The sequence below is a fragment of the Emydura macquarii genome, unplaced genomic scaffold (genome assembly GCF_026122565.2).
Source record: "Emydura macquarii macquarii isolate MOO-44397 ecotype Brisbane River unplaced genomic scaffold, CSIRO-AGI_Emac_v2 contig_2473, whole genome shotgun sequence".
Lineage (NCBI taxonomy): Eukaryota > Metazoa > Chordata > Testudines > Chelidae > Emydura > Emydura macquarii.
The window spans coordinates 3,109,895-3,129,623 of NW_027132610.1; the positions used below are offsets into that span (position 1 = coordinate 3,109,895).

General features: G+C 39.0%; 1 protein-coding gene across 2 annotated transcripts in view; it reads left to right on the forward strand.

Annotated features, from left to right (window-relative positions):
• Positions 1-19,729, forward strand: part of PARP4 (poly(ADP-ribose) polymerase family member 4) — a 77,192-nt gene that overhangs the window by 19,282 nt on the left and 38,181 nt on the right. For both annotated transcript variants that reach the window (XR_010922570.1, XM_067562827.1), the window contains exons 10-19: positions 1,131-1,291; positions 5,170-5,307; positions 8,684-8,782; positions 9,026-9,209; positions 11,561-11,720; positions 12,282-12,406; positions 13,838-13,969; positions 14,218-14,304; positions 14,913-15,077; positions 15,859-15,905. Coding sequence is in view for 1 of the 2 variants with exons in the window: in XM_067562827.1 (XP_067418928.1) it covers positions 1,131-1,291; positions 5,170-5,307; positions 8,684-8,782; positions 9,026-9,209; positions 11,561-11,720; positions 12,282-12,406; positions 13,838-13,969; positions 14,218-14,304; positions 14,913-15,077; positions 15,859-15,905 (1,298 nt within the window). In the remaining variant the exon portion in view is untranslated. The remainder of the gene's footprint in view (positions 1-1,130; positions 1,292-5,169; positions 5,308-8,683; positions 8,783-9,025; positions 9,210-11,560; positions 11,721-12,281; positions 12,407-13,837; positions 13,970-14,217; positions 14,305-14,912; positions 15,078-15,858; positions 15,906-19,729) is intronic.

The following is a 19,729-nucleotide window of genomic DNA, read 5'->3' on the forward strand; positions in this document are numbered from 1 at the left end:
GTAACACTTTCAGATTGCTAATAAGCAGTGATGTGTCCTGTGTAGTGTCACTTATGAACACTGTCACAACACCAGTGAGTAGGATATTTTTAACTCTTGCAAAAGGCTACTGAAATATAGTTCTATTGTGAATCCAAAAAGCAATAGGGGGCTCACTAGTGATGCAAAAAAGTTAAATTTTAAAATACGATAGATATAATTATCTTTGAACCTAGGAATGTTTCTGATACCAGAAATCCCACATCCCATAAATCTTGTCCTTGACTGGTGATGTGGCACCAATATAATAATTTTATAGTTTAATGTATAATTAGTTTGTGTGCATGTTTGGTGCCCCATCAAGATATCTTGTTATACAGGAGGTCATACTATATGATCACAATGGTCCCTTCTGGCTTTGGAATCTATGAATCTGCATCAATAGAATTTGTGTGTGCCACTTGTCCAGGCACAAGTTGGTGTTGGGTCTCCCCACCATGACTCCATCCTCAAGGCAGGACTGCTCCTTGATAAGGTTTGGGAACTGGATTGGTCTGAGTCTTGAGCTCCATGATCTCAATCCCTCACCTTTTCCCCCTCGCCTGGGCTCCAAAGCCCAGTTTTGTGCATTGCTTTTAGAGCCACTGCCCTTCTGATTGGTCAGTGGCACTGGTGATATCACAGGATGGCTGCTGAGTGGCAGGCAGGGAGTGAGGATGGGCGCAGGAGCAAAGTCAAAATGGCAACCAGCCAAAAGAGAATACTGGCTTACTGAGCTGTTGTGAGCTGGCCCAGTGAAAGCTTTGATTTGGTGTTTTATGAAAGCAGTTTAACTGTATCTGCCATGTTTTGTTTACATAAGGTGCCACACCTGGTCTCATTCCTGCTATACATGCTAACAAATGAGTTGAAATATTCTCCGTTGTTATGTTCGGTTCCAGTATTATTTCACAGTAATTTTTTTGTGAATGATTTCCTTTTACTGTTATTTTCTCTCTTTACTCTGGGTTTTGGTCATTTTCCTTCTTAAAATGTAACAAGATAAAATTACAAAAAAAATCACAAAAAATGTACAGAATTAGAACACTGTTCACTAATCGCTGCAATATATTAGCCGTCTAACAATTCTAATTTCTATCTTTATTTTGTAGCTAATCAGAGACATGCTTAATGTTTGTGAAACAAATATGTCAAGCCCTAACCCACCATCTCTTGCTAAATACCGGGCTTTGAGGTGCAAGATACAAGCTATCAGTTCAAACAGTGAAGAATTTCTCAATGTTAAACAGCAGGTGTTGAAAAATAATCACAGGTGGGTATTTAATAGTGATAAGATTATATAAGTAGTAGTGCAGAAATAATACACAAGATACATATAATGAGGGATGGGCCACCAGATTCTGCCACAGCAGTGAGATCTTTGGCACAAGACTTCTGGAACACTCCACTCCCTCCAAAGCCAGCAGGATTGTAGAGTAGGTAGGGCAGGCCTTTAAACAAGCAAAATAAGCAGGTATAGCATAGAATTCAGGGCCCAAAAGCTCAGCATGTCAGGTGTGTGTTTGTTCTATTCCTCTTCCAGCTCTGAGACCAATGAGGAGGAAAGAACTTGCTACTAGACCTTCCCTTCTAGTACCAGAACTAGATGGGAAGCAATTCATGCCCAGTCATCAGCTCCAGCAGCTTGCGGCTGTGTCTTTGCTTGGGGCCCTGCAGATTATACAGCCGATCTACATTTGGACTGAATAGAAACAAATTCATTATGACAGTATCTGATGAGACTGTTAAAGCTGCTCTATTTTTGCTTCATTATTCAAGGTCTCAATCATTTTGAAAAGCACAGCTTCTTCCTTTTTGGAAAGAACTATTTTAAAATTTGTATAATTAGATTTTATGGCTTCTATTTTGTTTCTGATTTTCAGTGTTTATTTTCAGGCATTTTATGGCTGATTTTTTTTAAGAGTAAAATTTTTATTTCAGCTCTTTTTAAAATAAGGTTGCCTTGTATTATTTAAAAAATCTGTCCCCCTCTTTGAGGATCTTCTCAGTCCCTTTCAAACAGTTCTCTTTCATGTAAAAATATAAATTAAGGTTCTTTGGTATATACTTTCACAAAGCTTGCTCTCTAATTAATATTTCATTTGGATTTTATTTAATTGCATTGGTTTGAGGTTATACTGGAGACCCTATCTTGTAATTAACCAGTAAAATTAAACCTGGAAAAATGAATAAATACAATTAAATAAGGTTCGAAAAAATATGTGATCTTAGTTTTTGGGACACTGCATTTGATTTTCTGTAAAAGATATTTTTTCAAAAATCAAACTGCTGTACGTGTTGAAGGATCAGGCTTAAAGGGTCTTCTAAAAAAGAAGCTTCATATAGTAGCTCCTTCAGTAGAGACAGTAAAAATATTTGTAATCCTCAGAAAAACCCACCTTAGGTAAAGTTTTCAAAATGCCTAGGTAACATAGGAGCCTAAGTCCCATTTACAAAAATGACATAGGCCCTTAGGAGCTGATAGCCTTGTCTACACCACAAATGCCTTGCCAGTACACTGTCAACATAAGATGCGTCTACACCAGTGGTTCCCAAACTCTACCATGTTGCATTACACCAACATAAAATGCAACCACCTGTAGGGGTGGGGAGGAAGGGGCAGGACTGGGAGAGGAGAGTGGCCACCGCGTTGCTTGGGGGTGGCACTGGTGCTGGAGCGGCTCCTGGCCAGCTGCTGTGTGTCTTGGGGAGAGGGAGCAGAACGGCCAGGCCACCATGCTGCTTGAGAGCAGGGCTGCCACTCCCCCCAGCAGCAGGTGGACACATACCATTGGGAGGTGGCCTGCATACAGTTTTGGAACAGCTGGTCTACACTAAGAGCTCTGATGAAAGGAGTTTTTCTTCACATTTAGGAACACCACGTCCCTGAATCACATTCGCTACTCTGACAGAAGCAGTCGTCGGTCAGCATAGCTGCATGGGTTTTGCCACACAACTATGTTGGCTTACGGGTTGTGGGCTTTTTACACCCCTAACTAACATAGCTATGCCAACAAAACTTTGTGGTGAAGATCTTGCCTCATTCTCTTTGAAAGTCATTGGGATTTAGGAGCCTAAGGCTGTCGCCTGGTCTACACTACAAAGTTAGGTCAACATAAGCTGCCTTGCATCAACATAGTTATGCATGCGTCTATACTTAAATTTGTCTCCTGCTGATGTAAGTGCCCAGGTACAGTGATACAGTAACACAACCTTCTTGAATGATGTCGAGCCATGGTCGATGTACTGAGATTGATGCAGCATGAGTGTAGACACTGTGTGATTTGTGTTGACCCTGACAGTTCTCCAGCAGCTGTCCCACAATACCTAACACTGACTGTTTTGGTCCCATTTTTGAACTCCATTGCCCAGGAGTCTCAGCAACCAGAAGCCACTGGCCCTCATTTAAAACCCCTGCATATTTTTAAATGCCTTTTCCTTATTGCCCTGCCTGGTGAGCACACCTACCATCTCTCCCTTGTTGTAAGCAACTGCCCAACTGACCATGCTGGCTCCATTCAATAAACTTGCTCCTGCTTGGAGCAGACAGTAGGTATTGGATCTCCTGGACTTGTGGGGAGAAGAGGCTGTGCAGACACAGCTATGGAGCAGTCATAGAAACATGGAAATCTATGAAAAGATTGCACAGGGATGCATGCAAAGGGGTATGGCAGGGATCAGCAACAGTGCCACATGAAAATGAAGGATCTGCAACAGGCATACTACAAGACCAGGGAGGCCAATAGTCAATCTGGTGCCGAGCTGCAGACCTGCTGCTTTAACAACAAACTGCACGTCACTTTTGAAAATGAGTCAAAGTCCTGGTCTACTCTTAAACATTAGATTGGCATAGTTATGGCACTCAGGGGTATATGAAAAATCCACCACGTGAGCACTGTAGCTATGCTGATCTAATCTCCATGTAGATGCAGCTGGGTTAATGGAAAAATGCATCTGTTGTCCTAATTACTGTCACTCAGGGAGGCGGAGTTCCTACAGCAATGGAAAAACTTCTTCTGTCGCTATAATCTGCAACTGCATTATGGGGTTGTAGCAGCATCACTATGGCACCATGCTATACTGCTGTAGCACCCGTAGTGTAGACGTGGCCTTAAGAGCCAAGTCACTTAGATACTTTTGGAAAATTTACCCTTTATCTTAACTCTGAAGGCGGCATTCTGTGGGAGGTGTAGCCTGGGAGTGATACCAGTATACAGCATGCTGGAGCATTACATGGAGCAGAAGCCAATGACCTGCACCAAGTCTGGACTTCCCAGGATCTGAAAAGATACCAACAAAGGCAAATTTTAAAAAGGCTTTGCTAAATTCCTCTTCCTGGGTTACTGAGAGTATTCAGCACCTGTTTCTACTACTCTGAATTTGTTATTTAAATATCTTTGAGAGGATCCCATCAAGATTGTTTTGTAATTGAATATGTATTTTGTATGCAGCTGAGCTTGTGGCAGGAGTGCACAGGATTGAGCTCGTAGGCTCAGATCCTCAAAAGTATTTAGGCACCTAACTCCCATTGATTTCATGGAGTTAGGTGCCTAAATACTTTTAAACCTTAGTCAGTCTGCTACAACTTCCAGCAGTCATTGGTCCTGTCTACAGCCTCAACAGACAAGTCTCAGTGGCTGCTGGGAGCTGTAGTGTAATTCAGCTACATTCTGTGCAGACCACCAGCTAGAAGCTCTTTCCCATAGGTCACCAAGACTGTTCACTCCAAAAGGACAATGAATGAATAGGTCCGGGAGATGGAAACTTCAACATCCAATTTTGTTAAAATTTTGGAAAACAGACATTCTGAGTTTTTCCACAGTTCTGCTATAGCTTGAACTTTGTGAAACATAAATACATTGTATGGAAAAGAAGGAAACCTAGTACGAGACTATAGATAATCAAAGATTAGATAGTTGCTATAGAATTACAATTTGCATTCCCGTTTGCCTTAATGTTTAATATTTCCAGTGTGTTTTCAGTAATTGCTCCTTTGTATTGTGTCTGATTCTTGTACTTATGAAAGAAAAACAACTGAAGCTTGTCATTGCTTTGAGGTACATATAATTCTTCATCCTTTTAGCTATTAAATGAATTTGACTAAACTTTCTAACTCATATGACCTCAAAGTACATTTTCAATTTCTTGCAGTGACTATCCAGTGAAAGTTCTACAAATATACAGAATTGGCAGAATAAGTGAAACAGCAAAGTTTCTGAGCAATCTTGGGAATGTTCAATCATTATTCCATGCATCATTTGTGCGCAACTTCGTTGGAATTCTTTCCCGGTAAGAATTTGCAATATTTTTTCCTTAAGGTTTTCCAGCATCTTTTTACTTTTTTGTTTAATATTTTGAGCTGATAAAGGACTCTTTCTTTTGACAGTAAACAAATGTTTAATGTTTGAGCATTAAGATTTATGCACTACATCATAAAAGAAAAAACAACCTTTTCTTTTGAACAGAAAAATTATACAGATGTGATATTCTCTTGAAAATGGGTCTAGGGTGGATATAAGTAGTCAGATAGCATAATTTAAATACCTGGATAGAGAAAGAACTTAAATTTTTTCCAGTGTGTTATATTTAAGCTTAATTATTACATTAGACAAAATATAGAGAGAGTGGAAAGAGTAATAAATGTGAATAATATATCCCTTCTTTTAGGTGTATGTATTATTAAGCACACATCAGTCTTCTGCTGCTCTAACCCGTATCTTACCAGACACATTTTTATTTTCATCCCATGTGTTGGATCTAATTAAGGGTCAGATCCATCAAACATTTGCAGCCAATAGTACTGTAGTATTAATACTAACAAATTCTATGGGACTACTCACTATTAAGTACTGGGCCCATTAGTGAATGTTCATGTGATCATCCTGTTTGATTGCAGCTCCTCAGGACAAGAAGCTGTTAACTTTATTTGCCTCTAAAGGGCCATGCACACCTATGACATTGTATGAATAATACGTTTCATTTCTATAGCCAAATCTGTTCTTGAATAAAGTTGATTTCTGTTGCGATCTTAACATAATTCATAGAGTCTAAGTCCATAATGGACAATTAGGTTATCTGGTCAAACTTCCTGTATATCACAGGCCACTAAGGGTATGTCTACATTGAAGATAAAGATCCACAGCTGGTCTTTGTTAGCTGACTCAGGCATGCCAGGCTCGAGTTCCAGGGCTGTTTAATTGTGGTGTAGACATTCAGGCTCTGGGACCCCACAAGGAGGGAGTATCCCAGAGCCTGGGCTCCATCTAGAGCCTAAATATCTACATGACTGATGAATAGCCCCATAGCCTGAGCCCCACAAGCCAAGTCAGCTGATGTGGGCCAGCCACTGGTGTTTAATTGCAGTGTAGACAGGGTATAAATTTCACCCAGTTACTCTGCATTGAGTCCAATAACTTATTTTTGTTTACTAAAACGTACCTTTCAGAAAGGCATCCAATCTTGATTTGAAGAACTCAACGGATAGAGAATCCACCACTTCCTTTGTTAGTTTATTCTAGTAGTTTATCACCTTCACTGTTAAAAAATATGTCCCCTATGTCTAATTTGATTTTGTTTGGCTTCAGCTTCCAGCCATTGGTTCTTGTTATGTCTCTTTCCTCAAGATTAAAGAGCCCCTCAGGACCAGATATTTTCTCCGTTTAGGATACTTATGCACTGTAATTGAGTCACCTATTAAGGTCTTTAAGTTTCTCAAGACCTCATATTATTTTTGTGGCCCTTCTCTGTGCCTGCTCCAAATTTTCAGCATCCTTTAAAAAATGTGGACACCAGAACTGTATGTAATATTCTGTTATCAGTCTCTCCAGTGCTGTAGGCAGGGTAAAATCATTTTACAGCTTTCCTGTTTGTGTCCAAAAATAGTGTTAGCCCTTTTTGCCACTGTGTCACACTGGGAACTCATGTTGAGTTTCTTATCTGCTGTGACCTCAAAATCTTTTTCAGAGTCACAGCTTTGAGGATACCAGCCCCCATTCTGTAGATATTGTCTGCATTTCTTGTTCCTAGATGTATGACCTTGCATTTGGCTGTATTTAATCATATTTTGAATGGGCCTGGCCTACCAACTGATCCAGGTCACTCTGTATGACTGCCCTCACCTTGTCCTCATCCTTATTTACTACTCTGCCAACCTTCATGTCACCCTCAGATTTGATCAGCAGTGATTGTATATTTACTTCCAGATCATTGATTAAAATATTGAACAGCATTGGGCCTAGTGCCAATCCATGAGGAACACAACTAGAAACATCCTCATTCAATGATGATTCCCCATTGACAACCGCTTTTTGAGTTCTGTCAGTTAGCCAGTTCTTAATTTATTTAACATGGGCTTTATTGATATTGTATAGTGCTAATTTTTTAACAAGAATGTCATGCAGCACTAACTCAAATGCCTTACAAAAGTCTAAGTATATTAATACATGTAGTTACCTATATCAACCAAATATCGTCTAAAGTTGAAATCTGGTTCGTTTGATAAGATCTACTTTCCATAAAAGAAGACTAAAAGTTAAGAATCAAACTGCCCTTCATTCCTTGCCACTTTACCTTTTACTCCCACCCTTGTTTTGCTTAGATAACGTATGCTTCTGTGATAAGTATGTGATGTTACACACAGTATATGTTATAGAAAAGTAGCACTATTTTATATAATCAGACAAATATTAAGTGATGGTTTTGTGTTAATGTGGATGTTTGCCAATAATCACTATTTTTTGTTTTCACTTTGTAACATGCAGTTTTGTATGTGCTAAAATTAGAAAAATAAGAAGTACTTACTGTAATATATCCTCTTGATGAACCTGGCCCAGGGATTTCCCCCTATGGTGACTAATCCAGAATGTCTCTGTTTTACTGAACATTGTCGTGACAGGTTATGGATCCCCCAGAGTCAATAATCAGTCAGTTGGATAATACAACAAAATTTTATTAAGGAATATGGGGTACACGCTGTAATACTTAATACGTAGCTTAAATGATTATCATATAAAGCAGGCAGAGAAACAGGCAAAGCAGTTACTTTTCATATCTCACCACTAGGAACAGAGAAGGAGTCGTAGCATATCGTTAGGTACGGGTTTCACGATTCGCGTTCAGAGTACGGGAACGGGAGAAGCGGGGCGGTCCAGATGATCAGGCTGGCGAACGCTTTCTCAATTTGGGCATGGGGCGTACCCCTTTTTATACTAGAGAATGCGTTGCAAGTTTGGTAGCTCTGGATTGGGGGAGGGATATACATTAGTACGTGCCAGACTATGACAAGGCCTGTGGCCTTGGGTAGAGCTGTTATGGCATGGGATACATAGCCCGTTATCGGTGGGCAACAAAGCTATCTGAGAACAACATAGGCACTGGGGTGCGTAGGCAATTTTCTTATGGGGGAGGGGGTAGCAGCATAACAACTAAATGCTGACAACAACAGCTGCACCGAGTTAGCACCGAGTGGGTGGGGGTGCGAGGGGTGGGCATATGCTGGGAATTATGCAGTAACAAACATTTTCCAGAACTTTCTTCTCAAGGTTTCTGTAAGCTGTATTTTATCTGGATCATCAGTGGCACCCTATTTACACAGTATGTATTAACCAAGGGACTCTATGTCAGGATCCTTCTACCTTCATTATTTATGATGCTCTTTCTTTTCTAGAGGACTCCTTTTACCAAAGATGGTGGTTGAAGATCATGGCATAGAAAGAACTGATATTGGGAACCTGGGGAGTGGCATTTATTTCAGTGATTCTATCAGGTCTGAAATATTTATTTATCATATCTTTGCCTCCTTTTGAGACTCTCTTTTGTGTTCTTTTGACTCTTAAAAATTTTAAGTTTCTTTTTGTAAAGTTTTAGAGCAATTTTAAGATAATTTTAATGTTGGAAATTATTCCTATTCATTTTTCTACTTTCTGTTGAAACTTAAAATAGAAATGCATGTTAATGTAAACTGCATAAACTGTATGTGTCTCTGCGTGTAATCTTTCTTTAACTATAGTACAAGTATTAAGTATTCTCCACCAAGTGAAATGGATGGAACTCGACTGTTGGCCATTTGTAATGTGGCACTTGGAACCTGCTTGGACTTGTATAAAAAAGATGTCTCATTAACTAATGCACCATCAGGGTATGACAGCGTGCATGGAGTCCGTAAAACAGCAAACATCTCTTCAGATTTTGAGGTACTGAAATCAGATCCAACCAAAACAAGGCACTGAAGTTGTTTAAAATGCTTGGATTTATTGTGCCAACATTAGATAACAGAATAGAGGGAGACTGAGCACCTAGGTTCTACTCCTAGTTCTGCCACTTTATCACTATGTTGCAGTAGGCAAATCACTTAATCACTTTTACCTCCATTTCCCCATCTGTAAAGTGCATACAATACCTGCATCACAGGATGTTAAACATTTATGTAGAGCTTTTGGACAGCAGCATGAAAGACACTATTTAAATTAAAAGTATTAATATTATTTGATATTACAGTGGAATTCTATAAATAGCTGAGAGAGAGTTTATATTGAACTTGGTTCTAACAAAGTGGGATGAAAATCCTGAACTACTTTGCTATATTTCAGTTGACTTTCATGTCTCATAAACCATGAAAGGGTCAACCAGGATTTTTGTAATGGATGTTGAATATAGGTAGGCTATGTCTATACTAGCTGAAAACCATATTCCACCAGGGTTGCAGCAGTGATTCACAACTTCTTTTCCCAATGTAGACACATCCCTTTAGTAAAGCATTGCTTCACTTATATTGACTTTCATTCCACATAAACTATTTGCATTGTGATAGTCCCCTTGGAAAACACCAATTCTTACCTATCAGATAGGTATTTGATGCTACATTCCAAGGAAGTTATTTCCCTTGCATCCTATAATTACTACTTTCACATAGGATCCTCCTTGCCTTTTCCCTCAACTTTCTCGCAGTCTTGCTTCAGCAAATCCCAGCAAGGAGTAAAGAGGAGCTGGGTAGTCTTGCTATAGTTGCTCCACACTGAGGATAGAAACTCTTCTTCCCCAGTATATTGGTGGTCACTGTGACTCCTGGCGTTAAGAGTGGAGGTTTATTTTGTCAAGAAGGCTTGCTCGCTCACAGAAACTTTTTTGTATATGATGTCACAGTACGGGACATCTGCACCTGTATTTTCCCTCAGTGGTTCAGCAAGGGCACCCGACCGTCAGGCTTCCAATTCCCCAATTGTTACCACTCTTGGGTGGAGACATGTGTCTCTCTGTCTTCTAACTGCAGTATTTCCAGGCTGGACAGTTCCCTGGCCTTCTCTGTATAATTCCCAACACAGTCTACCTAAACAGACCTGCTTACTTTCTCTTCAGAGATAGATAATAGGGTTATAGCTACAGGAATAAGTTACCACACAGTTCTTTTTCCAAGCAAGCTTACTGTTTTCTTAAGGAAAAATATTATGTAGAAAACATATTTAAAACAATAAAAGAACCTACATGCATGCTAATAAGCTTACCAGGTTTTACCGCACCCTTGGAGGTTTTTTTGGTCACAAATTAATTAGCGTTTCAGCTCAGAACAAGTACACAGTCTTTTGAGGTCTCACTAGGCCAAATTCTTCCAATCCTCCCATACGAATTGGTGCCCTCAGGGATCCTGTCTGTTTGGTAGATCAGGAAGAAGACTCTGAGATTATTTTAAACTCAGGTTTTTTATCCAGAAGTCTTTTCTTTGTGGGTCTCAGGAGAATTCAGTTTGGACTTGTGTATGCATATGTCCCCAGGAGGACTTCAAAGGCTATAACTGAGGAAGTTCATTAGCATCCTCCTTCTCTGGTAGAGAAGGTACATACATTGCCACAACACCACATATACAATTACTTTTTAATACAATGTACCCCATAGGTACTCCAATAAGGTTTAAAGTTAATTCAGTAAAACTGATCTTAATTCCATAAGGTATGTTCAGAATATAGTCTGTCTGTCACATATGGAATATAGAAAACACAGCAGTGAAAGAGGGTTCCGCTGCCTTATAAAGGTATAAAATAAATATAATCCCTGCTTCAAAAAGTTTAAACTGTAAAGGCAGGAATAGGTACAATAGTGTGCAAACAAATAGGCACAATTGCGTCCTGGCAGCCATAGAGGGAAAAGTGATAATTATACTTGGAATTCTTTTGAGGAACAGTTGTGTTTTAAGGTATTTTTTTTTAAAAGAGAGGGAGGGCGCCTGGATAACTTAATTGTGAGGCTTTACCCTGAGTTGAGGATAGCATGAAAGAAGGCATACATTTGTGAGGCGCAAAGGAGACAAAAGGAGCAGTCACAAGTGAAGATTGGGCAGTGTAGGAAATATCAGGAGGTATAGAATTAGAAAAGGGCAGAGATGGAGTGTTTTGAAAAGTGCAAAGCGTTAGTATTAAAACCATATAGAGTCACATTACATATGCCAATTGAGATGTCTCTAAAGATCAGCTCTTAAATCAGTGTACAGTCTTTGTAGGAATACCTGTAGCTTTTTTTATATTTGTAAAATATTTCTCTTTGCTTGCAATAGGATGATGAATTTGTTGTATACAAAACCTGTCAGGTTAAAATGAGCTACATTGTTAAATTTTGCCTTGCTGGAGACCAAGTAAAGCAGTTTCAGCCTGGATTTGAGATGGGATTAGAGCAAGATCGGCCAGCATCCTCGCATTGTCATTTACAACCCGAAGGTGGAAAATGTTTCTTGTTTATAACTGAATTTACGTCATGAATACTCTAGATATTAAGCAAAAATTCCTGAATAAAACTGATCAAATACATTTTTAACATAATTCTTTTGAACTGATTTGCAGCTCTTACCAATATTATTACTTGGAGTACCTTGGAAGCATCTGTTTAACAGATTTCCTCTGGGAATAAATACTGAGGCTGTTTTTTTCCTCCTGACAAAGTGCCTTTCAAGAGGCCTATCAGGAAGTTTTCTTGCATAAGTCATCAGACGCTCTTTAAAGAATTCACATTTTATTCCCTAAGAGCTAAACAAAGATCTTATGAAAGACCTGTCATGAGCTCATGATCCCTCAGACAGCCTTTATCACAGCAATGGAACAATGATATCGTGAAAATTAATAACAGACATTGAATTTTATTAACCCATGTATTCTGAATTACAGTTGAAAACATGGGACAGTTGGCCATTGGTGTGAGGGATTGCCTATCAGCCCCCTCCCCAACACACACTCAAAAAAACCAAACCAAACACTAACCCTTCTTAAACTTTTTATATTTAGATTATGCATTACCAGATGTAAATCTTTTGAATCATATAAAAACTGGTCTTCAGGACACATCTGGAAACCCCATCCCTCTTGAAGATATTCATATCAAGGGGAGGATAATAGATTTCATAGCACAGGTACAGTGTACTGTTTATTGTTAGCTCAACTTTTCAGCAATGACTACTGAGAATTAATTCCAATTGTTATGTACTGTTTGATTCACTTTTAGAAAAATAGACAACTCAATCGCTAAATAAGATCTGAAAGAGACTAATCTTTGACATTGATTCACAGTATTTTTAATTCTTAAAGGTGAGCAGACAAATAGCTTTTGTAAATTATTTGGGCAATGAAAAAAATAGTGAATTTGTGTAATTCCATATTTCAGAATCATTTTTCTGCTTATCTATGGTTAAGTCACTGCCTAGAAGAAAGTTACTGCAATGGCGTATGCTTGTTTGTTTTTTTAAGTGACTTTCTTGCCCTGCTATTTAATAACTAGGATTGGTGGGTTGAGTTTACCAAAGTAATGAAAAGCCTACCCCCATGGATGAGGGAGGTGCCTCCAAACCCAGAAATCAACAGATTACATGGGACAAAAAAATGAAAAAAACCAAGGATAGAAGTCCTGGATCAAAACAAAGGATCCTGGGGGATATACCCAGCAGAGAAACCTAGACCATGTCCACTACTCTGAGAAGGAGTCCAAGGAGTCAGTGGCCCAGATGCATGATAGACAAGGGACTGAAAAAAGGCCCCACATTCACAGAGATTTCCCCATCCAGCTTCCTCCTCAGGACTGATGAATGGCCATCTTGGATGTGCCAGGAGGAAGCTGATGAGAAGGTCTCAGGATTTTGTGGGGACATAGACAGGGAGTGCAGAGAGGAACAGGTGTGGACAGGAGTTGAGCTGGAACCTCTGGCACTGAAGACTGAAATTCTCTATTTACAGAACAGGTATTGTTCTTGGAGAGACAGAACAGGTTTCCCATGTATCAATGTCAGTAAAGTTTAACCTGGTTGGACTATCTGTCTTCCTGCCTACTCAATTCTTTAATCACTCATAAGGCTACCAACAAATTTGCATTGGTAGTTTTTGGGATGTGGACTCCTATCCTATAGACACTAGATTGGTGATATTTGTAAAGTTAGGATTTTCAAATAGCTGTCAAATGGTAATGATTTTTATTTACTCTTCACTTGGAGGAGATTTGAATTGGTGACCTAAAGATTAAAGGTTCCATATTCTAATTCCAGTTTCCTGAACTATCCATTTTCCCAAGCACTGCTGGATTTGCTACAATCACTATATGTATGTGTGTTTGAAGTATTTGTGTACAAATAGGTCTTCAGAAAGATAAACCAAATTGCACTCTACCTCCTAGTGATATTTTGTAGTGTGAAACACAGCACATTTATGCTGTTAAATTTAAAATAGTGATTTTAAACCAAAATCACTTGTTCAGAATGACCTATGGAAAGATGTATTCACTACCTGGTGGTTTTTTTAATCATTATTTTTTTTATTTAATAGGATTATAAAAGGGATGCATTTCTCTATTTCAGGTTGTAGTGTTTCAGACATATACCAATCAGAATGATAACCCCATTGAGGCAAAATATGTCTTTCCTTTGGATGACACAGCGGCTGTATGTGGATTTGAAGCTTTCATCAATGGGAAACATATTATTGGAGAGGTAAGATGATTTAATATTTCACTCTTCTATGATGCTTTCAACCCGAAGATTTCAACGCATTAATGAGCGAAGACATAGAACATTAGTATTAATACTACTCTCAGTCTCATTTTATATGATTGTCACTGAACTAGTTTTCAAGTTGATGGTGTCCCTTTAAATTACTTGTTGGTTAACCGAGACAAGGTGGTTAACTGTGTTCCATATAAAAATAGTTAAATGACTGATTTTGGGGCAATCTTTTGCAGGTTAAAGAAAAGGAGCAAGCACATAAGGAATATAATGAAGCAATCAGTCGGGGTTATGGAGCTTACTTGATGGACCAGGATGCCCCTGTATGTTGAATGTTGTAGTTTACTATGCATTTTAAAAACTCCAGATTGGCCACATTGTATATTAGTTAATAAAGTCATATCTCAAACAAAGCAAGTTTATGAAATTGATCCCCAAACCCGCAAATACACATGTACTTCACTTTACACATGTGAGTAGTCTCATTGGAATCTTTGCAGAATCACACATTTAGTGGGAAGAATTTTATTTTTGGTTTTTAACATATTTTTTAAAGAATGGAAATTGTTTAGGCTGCACATTTGATCATTTCAGGAAATTTGTCAAAAATAACTGCTGTACATCCTACAGAAACTAGATTTTGCCAATTCTATGTAAAATCCTCTTTTAAAAACGATGTGAACTCTTTGTAAAATATTGATTTATGCACAGTTACTACTGATGAGTTTTGTCCAAACAAGAATTTTTAGCAAATTATTAAAACAGCATAGCTTCTTGGCCCTTATCCCCATAATTAGTTTTCTTCAAGCTGCTTCTCTGAAGAAACATAGAAAACTAGCATTTGTTTTCTGTATGTGACAAACAAATGATTTATTGCTCTGGAAAACATATAGTTTAAATATGCAGATTAAAGCAAGTGTCTCTTTTCTAGGATGTTTTTACTGTAAGTGTTGGAAATTTACCATCTAAAACTACAGTTCTAATCAAAATCACCTACATCACTGAGCTTAGTTTTCAGGATGGCTGTATTACATTTCAAATGCCTGCTGCTGTGGCACCTTGGCAACAAGACAAAGCATTAAATGAAAACACACAGGTTTGTGCATTTAAAATATAAACTTAAAGTATCATCTTCTTGGTCTGGATCAGAAGTTCTCCTATGTGCAGTGATTCTATGACAGGTTTGAGGGTAGTCACAACTGTTCTCCTTTACCTTTTTACATCTTTCTTATCTTTTCATTTTAAAAAAATTGTTTCTAACCCTTATGGTTACCCCAAGATCTTCCAAAAAATGTGAACTGAAGCAAAAAATAAATGGATGCAGTGATGCCTACCTGAATCTGCTCAAAACAATAGCTCTAAAACAGGGTTCACAACCTGGGGATTGTGACCAGCCTGTCCATATTGTTAAATGAAAAGTGGTCCTGGCTACATGGGATGAAGGCCCTAGAAAGAAAGTGGAAAGAGGTTCCAGTATGGAGAAGATTGAGAACCACTGGTTTAGGACATGAGTAAATTTAGCAGTGTTAGTAATTAAGGTCCCAGTCCTGTAAGCTGACTGTTTTGTGTAGGTGGCCCCCTGAAGCCCATTGACTTCATTGATATTCCATGTGGGCATAATGGTTTGCCCACAAAGAATAGTTTGCAAGAAGGGACAAATGACTTAGTATGTTTCCCATCTTTAAATATCAAGCATATTCTCCTTCTCATTTGTTATACTCACACATTGAGGAAAGAATCGACCACTGAAAATGAAAGAAACTGAAAACTCCTTGTGTGTGCTCTGCTGTAGTTGCTTTTCTAATAAAACCAAGAGTGGCACTCAGATCTTCATATTTCGTAACAATGATATATTTAAAGTTTTTTATTTTGTGTAGGATACAGTAAAGAAGGTTCGTGTTAAGCAAATAGGAACAAAAAAAGGGTAAGTAACATTTAATAAGATATTTGATGGTCAATACATGATTTTAAAATGTTTCCTTATTTTTGTTACTAACACCTTAGATTCTTAAATGTGAAGCAGCTTTTAAAATTTATTTTTCACCATTTATGTGGGTTTTTGGAACTACATTCAGGTTGGATGATGAAAAGACTTTTTACCTTTAATTCAAAACTGCTGCTCTGTTTGGTTTGCAAATATTACAGGGCAATAATTGTTGGGCAAACTGCACCTCCATCCCATTACACTGAATATATTTGATTGTTTCCTGAAAACATTTCTATTAATACCACGTTTTATTAAAAATTTGCATCACAAAATCTAATCCCTTGGGCCTGCACTACCTGAAAGTATACTTTTTAAAATTAAACCTTTTTTAGCTTTTTCTTTTTATTAACATCTTTAATAATTTTAAATTATATTTCAAATTGTGAATTTTTTTGTAATAACTTCTACTTCTTGAGAAATTGATCCATTATAGTTCTACTTCATGCAGTGCCTCTGCAGATAGCCACTCACACCGTGTTCATGAGCCATTCTTCCATTAGAAAGTAGTAAGAGCTTTAGGGGTCACTTGTGCTACTCCAGGAATTGAATTTTCAGTGTTGAAAACTACATAAGGCCCTACCCAAGTACACAATGCTGTGTACGCACACAATGCTGTGGCAAAAAGGGCTAATTATAGAATAATAAAAATGTAGGAATGGAAGGGACATCTAGTCCAGTCCCTTGCATTAAGGCAGGACTAATTATTATCTAGACCATCCCTGACAGGTGTTTGTCTAACCCGTTTTTAAAAACCCCCAGTGACAGAGATTCCATAACTCCCTAGGCAATTTGTTCCTGCTTAATTACTCTCACAGGAAATTTTTCCTAATGTTTAACATAAATCTCCCTTGCTGCAATGTATCATAGAAGATTAGGGTTGGAAGGGACCTCAGGAGGTCATCTAGTCCAACCACCTGCTCAAAGCAGGACTACTCCAAACTAAATCATCCCAGCCACAGCTTTGTCAATTCACCACCCACCTAGTGAAAAAGTTTTTCCTAATATCCAACCTAGACCTCCCGCACTGCAACTTGAGACCATTGCTCCTAGTTCTGTCATCTACTACCATTGAGAACAGCCTAGTTCCATCCTCCCTGGAGCCCCCCTTCAGGTAGTTAAAGGCTACTATGAAATCCCCCCTCATTCTTCTCTTCTGCAGACTAAACAAGCCTAGTTCCCTCAACCTCTCCTCATAAGTCATGTGCTACATCCCCCTAATCATTTTTGTTGCCCTCCACTGGACTCCATCCAAATTGTTGACATCCTTTCTGTAGTTGGGGGCCCAAAACTGGACACGATACTCCAGATGTGGCCTCACCAGTGTCAAATAGAAGGGGATAATTATTTCCCTCGATCTACTGGCAATGCTCCTTTCAGTGCAGCCCAATATGCTGTTAGCCTTCTTAACAACAAGGGCACACTGTTGACTCATATCCAGCTTCTTGTCCACTGTAACCCCCCAGTCCTTTTCTGCAGAATGCTGCTTAGCCAGTCAGTCCCCAGTCTGTATCAGTGTATGGGATTCTTCCATCCTAAGTGCAGGACTCTGCACTTGTCCTTGCTGAACCTCATCAGATTTCTTTTGGCGCAATCCTCCTATTTGTCTAGGTCACTCTGTATCCCATCCCTATCCTCCAGCATATCTACTACTCTTCCCAGCTTAATGTCATCTGCAAACTTGCTGAGGGTGCAATCCACCTCATCATCCAAATCATTAATGAAGATGTTGAACAAAACCGGCCCCAGGACTGACACCTGGGGCACTCCACCTGATACCAGCTGCCAACTAGATATCGAGCCATTGATCACTACCCATTGAACCCAATGATCTAGTCAGCTTTCTATCCATCGTATAGTTCATTTATGCAACCCATACTTAAATATTTAGTTGTCTGAAGAAAGCCTCATCTACCTCATTCTCCTGGTCTGGTGGTCTATAGCAGATGCCTACCACAACATCACCCTTGTTGCGCTTACCTCTAAACTTAACCCAGAGACTCTCAACAGGCTTTGCTCCAGTTTCTTATTGGAGCTCTGAGCAATCAAACTGCTTTCTTACATACAGTGCAACTCCTCCACCTTCCTCCCCTGCCTATCCTTCCTGAACAGTTTATACCCATCCATGAGAGTGCTCCAGTCAAGTCTCTGTTATTCCAATCACATCATAACTCCTTGTCTGTGCCAGGACTTCCAATTCCTCCTGTTTGTTTCCAAGGCTTCTTGTGTTTGTGTACAGGCAACTAAGATAACTAAGATAACTAGCCGATTGCCCTACTTTCTCAGTATGAATCAGGGGGCCTCCCCCTAATACCCTCCTTCTTGTGCTTCCTTCCATTATCCCACTTCCCCACTTACCTACAGATTTAGGTCTCCATCTCACTAGGTTAGCAAGCCTGTCTGCGAAGATACTCTCCCCTCTCGTCATTAGATGGATCCCATCTCTTCCTAGCAATCCTTCTTGGAACAACATCCCATGGTCGAAGAATCCAAAGCCCTCTCTCCAACACCACACTGGCATAACCACAGATTTACTTCCATAATTCAATGGTTCCTACCTGGGCCTTTTCCTTTAATAGGGAGGATGGACGAGAACACCACTTGCACCTCAAACTCCTTTATCCTTCTTCCCAGAGCCACATAGTCTTAATGTAAGACCATTTCTTCTTGTCCTGTCCTCAGTGGTTAAGGAGAACAGTATATCACCCTCCTCTTTTTAACAACCTTTTACATACTTGAAGACTTACCATGTCCTCCCTGAGTCTTCTCTTTTCCAGACTAAAAAAACACAATTTTTTCAATCTTTCCTCATAGGTTATGTTTCCTAGATCTTTGATCATTTTTGTTGCTCTCCTCACTTTCTCCAATTTGTCCACCTCTTTCCTGAAATGTGGCACCCAGAACTGGACATAGTACTCCAGCTGAAGCCTTATCAGTGCTGAAAAGACTGGAAGAATTACTTCCTGTGTCTTGCTGAAACCACTCCTGCCAAAACATCCCAGAATGATGATCACTTTTTTTTTGCAACAGTTTACCCTGTTGGCTCATATTTAGTTTGTGATCCACTATAACCCGAAGATCCTTTTCTTCAGTACTCCGTCCTAGACAGTCATTTCCTATTTTGTATTTGTGCAATTGATTATTTCTTCCCAAGTGTAGTACTTTGCATTTTCCCAAATTGAATTTCATTCTATTTATTTCAGACCGTTTCTCCAGTTTCACTAATGCAGTCTTTGGATTATAAGAGGGGAGTAGTAAGTAGGAGTGGGGAGATAATGTTACCTGTGTATATGGCATCAGTGAGATCAATATTGTGTCCAGTTCTGGTGTTCATGTTTTTGAAAGGATGTTGGATGCCATATTGTGAGAGACTTAAAAAGCACAATCTATTTAGCATATCAGATTGATGATCAAGTGATGACTTGATCTTGGTGTGTAAATACCTCCATGGTGAGAAGATACCAGATATCAAAGGGCTCTTTAATCTAGTGGCAAAAGGCTTAACAAGAACCAATGGCTGGAAGTTAAAGCTGGACATATTCAAATTAGAAACAAGGCACAATCTTTTTTTTAAACAGTGAGGGTGTTCCAGTGGCTAATCTCCCAAAGGAAATGGGAGATTCTCCATCTCTTGATGTTTTCAGATTAAGACTGGATGTCTTTCAGGAATGTACTCTTTAGTCATACACAAGTTACTGGGATCATTAAAGGGTAAAATTCTATGGCCTGTGTTATACCAGAGATCAGACTAGATGATCTCATGG